The 8867-nt window shown below is 40.6% G+C and overlaps 1 protein-coding gene across 1 annotated transcript; it reads right to left on the reverse strand.

Annotated features, from left to right (window-relative positions):
* Positions 1–401: 401 nt before the first annotated feature.
* Positions 402–4351, reverse strand: RIPPLY2 (ripply transcriptional repressor 2; the record flags this gene model as incomplete). The annotated part of the gene is made up of 3 exons (XM_082855953.1): positions 402–549; positions 3607–3671; positions 3986–4351. The coding sequence occupies 3 exons, from the start codon at positions 4349–4351 to the stop codon at positions 402–404; spliced, it is 579 nt and encodes a 192-aa protein (XP_082712079.1).
* Between the last annotated feature and the right edge of the window lie 4516 nt (positions 4352–8867).

Raw genomic sequence — 8867 nt, forward strand, 5'->3', positions numbered from 1 at the left:
TCATCTGTAACTACAACATCCAATGGGGCTCGGTAGGAAATACCAGATGTCACAAGATTCAGTCTTGAAAATTAAATATTGTCTTTCTTTGAAAAGTTTTATTTTCAAAATTATAACTGAAGATAAATTTGTAATTTGATGAAGAGAACCAAATTATCTTTTATAAGCCCCAAATGTTTATAATACAATCAAGGTTCCATTATAAATAAAACCTATTTTTAAATTCCAACATTGAATTATAATGTAGGGATAAAAAAGGCCAAACTACCATAGTAATTACTAAATAGTTCATTTTATTAATAATTTATATACAAATAAGTTAATTTAAAAGGATTATGATACATTTGTACACTAATCTAATTTGTACCTACAAGCTTTGAATGTCATCAAAAGTAATCAGATTAATTTTCACAGATCAGCTCCTCAATTTCTTCTTCGCTATCAGAATCTTCATAAAATGAAATTGTGGCTTGAATTGGAAATTTTTTCAGAAGAACTTCTGCTTCTTGATATAAGTAATCGTAACACTTTGATTTTGGCCAAAATAGTCTGAAAGAAGCAGACAACATAATATGCTTTATTTTTTTCACATTCAGAATCCTTCTACTCATGAAACGTTCAAATTTAAAAATCTCCATATATTTAACAACTGATTTATGCATTTGGATAGTTTAAAATGCTACTATCACAGCTTTCATGGAGTCTACTTGACAAAGTATCAATAACAAAGTATCAATAACAGTATCAATAACTGGTTAATTACTTTAAATCTTTATCCAAGCTATAAATTGGACCAAACAAATTGACACTAAACCCTTCGTGAGCATAAGATCAATATTTAACTTACTTCAGGCATTATGGATATATTTATTCTTACAAAATACAGAAGAAGGTTTGTCTTCCAAATTCCTTTGGGAAAAAAAAATGAATCCTACCATGACATTAAAAATTGTGATGATAGCCAACTTTATAAAGACATCAAAGTATTATGCATCTTACACATAGGCATAAATTACCTAGTATTTTGCTTGAAACTCAGACTTAGCTCTTAGTTACAGATGGAACCAAATCAAGTTTAGAAAAGTACAAAAAGCAACCTTTTCAAAAGGCTACCTCTGACCCCAACCTCGAGCCCATCTCCTCCCCTTTCCCCACCCAACTAAATTTTGGAACACCATATTAAGATGTTGAGAATTAGACTGGTTTTATACAAATAATTTGTATGTAAACGTGATTACCTCAAAACTTCAAATTTCCAACAAATATTAATCTTGCCATCTGATCTTCTATTATTTTTCATCCAAGTAAAATAAAAGGACAAGGCTGAATCACCAGCTACAGTACACAGTATTTTAGTATACAATAAATAGCCCCACATACCCATATAATAGACTGATTCTAACAAAGAGAAAGTTACATATGTTCACTATACTCTATTTTAAAAGGCAAAAAAGTAGGCCGTGTAGTTTATAAACGTTTCTAGCCAAATAGTTTTTTTTTTAAACTTATCAACTGGGTGCCTAAATAAACAACCATCAGTAATTCAGTCATTCAATAAATATTTTAGCGATCTCTTGCGTCAAACATAATTCAAAGATGAATAAATCATGGTCCCTACCTTCATGAAGTTGACAACTGAGTAAAAAGAATCAGAACACACATTACTACTCAAGATAGAACTTAATAAAAATACAATAAACTTAAGAGAAATACAAAGAAACTGCTACAGTAGTTCAAAAACGGAAGTGCGTATATAGGAAGCAGTTGATTTTCTAATGTGTAAAACTGCCAAACCCAAAGAACGTTGTTTAATTGTTCTCACACTCTCTCTCCCCCGGAATCTCTCACTGGCCATTTTTCTTCCAGGGACTTCATACTTTACTGAATTCTCCCCTGTTCTGAGTGATTCTTCCCAGTCACCTTTGTGGACCTCTCTTTCTCTGTAGACAGGTTAGATGCTGGCCTTCCCCCACCATTTTATCAAGAGTGATCATTTCTCCTCTCTCACTCCTCCAGATGACCTGACCCACTGCCATGATTTCCCCAATTTACCAAAGGTTCCCAAGTCTGTCTGTATTTCCACTTAAGAACTTGACTTTGGACCACAAACCTGTATATGCTGCTCTCTACTGGAATATCTACCTGGAGGCACCACAGGCACATTAAATATGACAAATGGAAAATTCGACTCAGTATCTTGATCTACAGTTCCACCAACTTGCGCGTCATTCTGTCTTTTTACTTCTACTTTACCTACCATATCCAATACATCATAAGCCTAATCTACTGTGTCACCTAAGTATTCCCCAGATTCACCCAGTCCCATCCTCGCTTCCAATGCCTGAACTGCAATAACTTCCAATTTCACTTTTGGTGTTCTAACTAAAGCTATATACCATTTCCTTAGTGATTTTTCTGAAACATAAATCTGATCACATTACTCTTTTGGTTAAAATCCTTTGAGTAATCCCCAATACCATCTACAGAATAAAGTCCATGAGTTCCCAATGCCACATACAGGATCAGGACAAAACTCTTGTACCAAGGTGTACAAGACCTGGCCTCTGCCTTCCCTGGTGAAATGACCACAGCTTCACACACCCAAATGCCAGTTCCTTGATGCTCCCAGAAGGAACCATGCTGTTCTCTTTTTCTATGCTATTTCTTCTGCTCCCACGTTCCCGACCTACCATCCATCTGGTTAACTTCAAGACTCAGCCAGGTAATCACACCTATGATACACACTTCCCTGACCCTTCTCCACCCCCTCTGACAGAGTTAGTTATAAAATTGACCAAGCTAAACTACTAAAACACTTCCAAAGGGCTGTGATTATTTTTTATCTGTCCTTCACAAGGTCTAGCAAAAGGTAGGAAATTAATCAACATGTATCGACTACTATGTGCTATTATAAACATATACACATTCTACAAACATTATATAGCTCTTCATCTAACAGCTCTCTAAGGCAGGCAAACTGCAGAATTAACTTTCCACCTGATTAAAAGCTACAAAGAATCTTGCAGGAAGGCTGACTTCCCAGTAGCTAGGAACAGTAAACTAGCTCCTAATTGTTAGGTCAAATAACTGTTGGTCCCTTTTGTGATCCTTAGTAGTCTTTAGGATTTTCATCATATTTCCTTTTTGTCTTACACGTCAAGCTCGATTTGTTCAGTTTGCTGTAAACCATGATTGTGAATACCATTCTTCCTTCTGGTTTTCAAGAGAAAAAGAATATACACACTCTGCCTGGTGTGAAGTCAATTTCACTTGAACCCTTTGGCATTAAAAAGAAATTGTTTTGCAGGCACAAGATGTCACCTTTCTACTTTTACTAACACCGCCTGCTTTCCCTCTTCATAATATATTTCTTAAGTGTTTACTAAGTGTGCACTGATTAACAGTTCTTTCAGGGGAGAGCGTGAGCTCCTACATTTTCCAGTTCGATGAGTAAAGGACCTCTGGGACGAGGAAGATTAAAGAAACGTTAAAGATAGGTTTTCCAAAAGAGAAAAACTTCAGGACCAGCTGCTGAGCAGGGCCGGACGAGGCCCCCGGCTCTTCCCTGTGGCTGCAGACAGACCTTCGATGAGGCCTGTCACTCACCTGACTGGGTGTCTGTATCGGGAAAGCTTTTCTGAGGCGTCCGTTATTCCGGGGCCATCTGGCATCTGGGGGTGTAAGGAAATGGATCGAAGTTAGCACTCACCTTCTAAAAAAACTGCAAACCCTGGCGACCAGGCTTTCCTCTCGTCTGCGGGGAATGTGACCGCGGGGCTCTCAGTAGCCTCGCTCCCGGCCCGATCTGTTCGTGCCAGTAGCTCTGGAGGACGCACTCGTCGCTTCAGCACCGACAGGGCCACCGGTATGGCCACCAGCAGGCGCGATCTTAAGCGAGGGGAAGGCCTGGCGCGCGTCTCCCTGGGGCCCGGCGTAGCCTGCGTTGATCGATCAACAGCGCTCCCGGGATGCGCGGCTCACTCACCGCCTCCGCGGCGTGGTGCGGCGCCTCTTCCTCCTCGCCACTGTCTTCCACCCACGGTCTCCAGAAGCCTGCGGATCTGCGAGGTGGGCAGCGGAAGGCGCGCAGAGGAGCAGTGAGCCCCGACCCGGGAGAACCGACCGCATCTGAGCGAGGGCCTAGAGGGTGCGGGGGTGAGAGAGCGGAGGGGAGGAGCTGGGGAGGCGCAGGCGGGAGGGATGGAGCGGGGGAGGCGCAGGGCGGGACAGAGACGCGGTACCCGGGGTCCGCGCCCCCGCGCCGCGTCTGGCGTTCGGTAGTGGCTGGCAGCTGGAGGCGGCAGCGCGCGCGCTGGCCGCCTGGGATCTCCGTGGTCTCCGCGATCTCCATGGGCAGCCTGGCCCCTGGCACCCACCCGGCCCGAGCCCGAAGCCTTATATAGCCCCCGCGGCCCGCTACATCTTTACACGTCCTCTCCCTCTCCTCCCCTCTCTCCGCGTAAACAAAAAGGCTGCGCGTGAAGGCGCAGCGGCCCGAAACCCGGGGGCGAACGCGTGCAACTCCCAAATGGCCCGGGGAGCGGGTTTGTCAAGCGAGTGTTAATCGCTCTTCCACACTTGTCTGCGGGGGGTGGATAACAACATTCGCCCGAGCGACCAGTTTCCTAGTGAAGAGGCTAGGACGGGTTAAACTTAAGCGATTCTACACGTTTTGTGTATTACTGCAAAAAAAGGCCGAGTGGCGGGTCATTACTGCTCGACAGTCTCACGGCTTTTCGCCTTCAGCAAATGCCACTGGTTCTGCACTCCTTACGAAAGGAATATCGGTTTGGGGAGGATTTGTTTGTTTTTTAATGTATTGACAGACTAGGTTCCTCCATCTGCCTATTATTATTTGAAGATTAAAGATTCACAAGGGTTTAATTGTAAAAGACTGAATGTTCCAACCTAGAGGACCAGAGCCTGGAGTCATAGGATTTTGGCATAGAGTTCTACTCTGTCTTCTCGTCTTTGCCATTTTCCCCAACATCTTATCAGTGTCCTCCAAAGATAAGTCTTGAGTGTCATCTATACAATTCTGTCACTCTTGGCATTTTGTCACTCAGTGATAATTAGCAAGTTCTTTTGTGGGTGTTGGGTATGTGTGGAATAATAATGGAATCCTGGAAAGTTATGATGTGGAATAACTTAGTCAACCTCTCTGTGCCTGTTTCTCTTATTTAAGTTACCCCTTACTTATCACAGAGGTCCATGAATCTTGGTTAAAAAAAAAAAGTTATGCTTCCAAGAAAAGATGATATATAAATGTCATGATTTTTGTCCAAAATGTTTTAAATAATAGAGCTGAACTTCCTCTTGAAAGTTGTAGAGAAGAACCCCAAATGTAGGCTATAATGTCTCTGCTATCCATTCAATTACTGTGTAGGAAAGAAATCCATCTAATTAATACCCAAGGGCCTATAATGATCTACCTGTCAGGAAGGTGAGAAAGGGTTTGCTTCAGATAGTGAAATCAGTGAGGATAGATATCTAATGCATGTCTCAGTGCCCTAGAAGTATTGTTAGGCTAAATAAAATAAAACTTATAGAATGTTTGCTACAGTGCCTGACACATAGTAAACTCTCAATAAATTTTGTTATATAAAAAAATCTAAACACTTAACAGATGCTAAGCTATCTGATGAAATGGTTTATCGTATCCATTTTGTAAACATCTTTTAGGGTATCTGTAATGTGCTAAGGTCTGCACTTTCCAGATATAATTGTGAATAAGATATCCCCCTATTCTCAAGAGGATCGCAGTCATTGCCATCTATGGCCATCACAGTGGCCACATGAGCAAAGATTTTTTTTTAATTGCCACGTTCAATAACAAAAGCACACTTTAAGCAAAGAAGTAGTACAAGGGAGGGAAGTGATAAGTCTGTTTGTTGCAACCAGGAAAGCCTTCTTAAAGCGAAAGAAACCGAAATTGGGATTTCTAGAAGAATCAGTCAAGAAATAGTGGAGTCTGTGTGTGTGTGTGTGGTGCAGGAGTGGGAGAAGGGGCAGTGCTTCTAGGGAGTAGGTGTTGCTGGAGCAGAGATGTGGCTGAGAAGGGAGAAAAGGCTTGGACTATTTAGAATCTAATATACCATGATAAAGCACTTAAGCCCTGGTGAGAGATTTTAAGCAGGAGGGTGGAATAACCAAAGTTTTCTTTTTATAGAAATTACTCTGGCAGCCATATGGATTTAGGGAAGTCTGACACTAGAGACAAGGAAATCATTTACAAACTCATTGCAATAGTTCAGGCAACAGATAATGAGAAGATGTATACTAAGGATGGGAATGAAAGAATATATTTGACGGATACTTAGAAATAGAATCTGCAGAACTACCTGAATCATAAAATGTGGGTGGACATGAACGTGAAGTTTAGATATGCTTCTAGGTTTCTAGGCTGCTTAAGTGGGTTGATGTTAATGGCTCAAAAAAGATGAGGAGAACGGAATATAGGAGGAAGAGCAAGTGAGATGCTTTTATGTTCTTTCATTCTGTTAATAGTGCTCAAGGAAGCAACAGTGAATTTGGTTTTAGATCTTGAATCAGTCAGGTCGGGCTGGGCTAGACCGCAATAACAAATAACTCCAAACTCTCATAGGCTTAAAATAATAGACATTTACTTCTCACTCAGGTCATATATTCACTTTTGTTTGGTGGGGGATCTACTGCACATCATCTTCACTTAAGGATAAAAGGTGATGGAGCCTCTTTCCTCTAGAACGTGGCTGGTTGTCATAACACAGAGAAGGGAATAAAATTAATAGATTTTTAGAAGGCTTAGGAACATATATATATTGAGAAGATATCCAGAGGACAACCAGAAATATGAGATCTGGAGTTTAGCAGAGAGTTTACAGCTAAAGATTTAAATGTGGGAATCATAAAAAAAAAAAAAAAAGAAGTAGAAATTAAAACGATAGGAGTTGATCATTTTCCCATAGAAATTTTGTAAGCTTGAGAACTGGAGCAAGGACAGAGCTCTGGAAAGCAACATTTGCTTGTAAAATGAGAGGGTATGCAAAAAATAAAATAAAACAAAAACAAAACAAATGAAAAACCCTCACTTTAAAGGAATGGGGAAGGTGGTAGAAGGTGCATTTATAGAGCAGGGGTGGTGGAAACACGGGATGAAGGAATTCTAACAAGGAAGGAAAGGTCCAAGGTATTAAGTGCTACCAAGGGGTCAAACAAGATAAGGACATGTGTTAATTGAATTTGGCAGTTAAGTGGTTATAAGTGACTTTAAAACACCATCTTGAGTGAATGGGAGTGAAAGATTTTTTACAGTTAGTTGAGCTACAGAGGTAAAGAAATAAAAACAGTGAGATGATGCTACCATTTTACAGGAAAAGAGAGAGAAGGGGAAGCCTGGGTCAGTAGAGGGGTTTTGTTTTTAGTGTGCAAGAGACAGGAGAATTTTTTTAAAGGGAAGTTAATGGTCTTCCAGAGCTCAAAATAGTTCTTTTAAATATGGCTGTGCCAGGTCTTAGTTGCAGCTGGCAGCCTCCTTAGTTGTGGCATGCGAACTCTTAGTTGCAGCATACATGTGGAATCTATTTCCCTGGCCAGGGATCAAACCCGGGCCCGCTGCATTGGGAGCTCAGAGTCTTAACCACTGCACCATCAGGGAAGTCCTGAGACAGGAGAATGTCGATAAGATGAAGAGAGGAAGCAGGGAAGGAGAAGCGTCTAGAGAGAGGGCACTGGACCTGGACGATGGCTCATGGTCCTGTAGGGGGAAGGAAGCAATGAGATCAATAGCCCTGGGGAGGATTCTCATGCAACTGGAGAGTGTGTCTCAGTGATGATAGTAATCCAGGTCTGGGAACACTCAAGAAACAAGTTTAATCAAGGGGACTAGAAATGGTGTGGGGAAGGATGGGTGTATTGTGATGATGACACGTAAATCCAAGAGAACATCAGTTGTCTTAAAATTGTGAAGGAAAAAAAAAAAGAAGAATGAATTCCTAGAAGGAAAAAAGGGAGAACCAATGAATGAAAATAGGGCAAGATTTATACTTAATCGAACTCAGGCAAACTGAGAAATAGAAATATGGACTCTTAGAGATAGAAGATCCTAAATCTTCCATTTATACATTTATTCCACTTCTGCCACCTATTTATACAGACGTTGAAGCTGATTTCCAGTGTGGCAAAAGCCAATCAATATTCTTATTACATTTTAAGTTTATTTTAGAAGTCTGTATGAGATCACCGATACATTTAAATTATGTGCTTTTTAAATTGAGATATAATTGACATATTATATTCATTTCAGGCGTATGTAATGATTCAATGTATGTATATATTGTGAAATGAGCATCACAATAAGTCTAGTTAACATCCATCATCACACGTAGTTACACATTTTTGTCTTGTGATAAGAACTTTTAAGATTTATTCTCTCAGAAACTTTCAAATATACAATACAGTGTTATTAACTGTAGTCACCAGGCTATACATTACATTCCCAGGACTTATTTATTTTGTAACTGGAAACGTGTACCTTTCCACCACCTTCACCCATTTCAACCTCCCTCCCCAATCCCTACCTCTGGCAACCACCAATCTCTTCTCTGTATCTATGAGTTTGGTTTTTTTGTCTTTTGGGGTTTTTTTCAGATACCACATATAAGTGAGATTATACAGTACTTCCATCTTTCTCTGTCTGACTTATTTCACTTAGCATAACATCCTCAAGGTCCATTCATGTTGTTGCAACTGGCAGGATTTCCTTTATTTTTATAGCTGTTCATTGGGAGGTTTTTGGATTACTGATTCATCCTCCTTACCAGTAGCTGGTCTGCTCGGATTTTCTATTTCTTCATGATTCAGTCTTGGTAGGTTGTATGTTTCTAGGA

This window comes from Leucopleurus acutus (genome assembly GCF_964270905.1).
Source record: "Leucopleurus acutus genome assembly, chromosome: 15".
Classification (NCBI taxonomy): domain Eukaryota; kingdom Metazoa; phylum Chordata; class Mammalia; order Artiodactyla; family Delphinidae; genus Leucopleurus; species Leucopleurus acutus.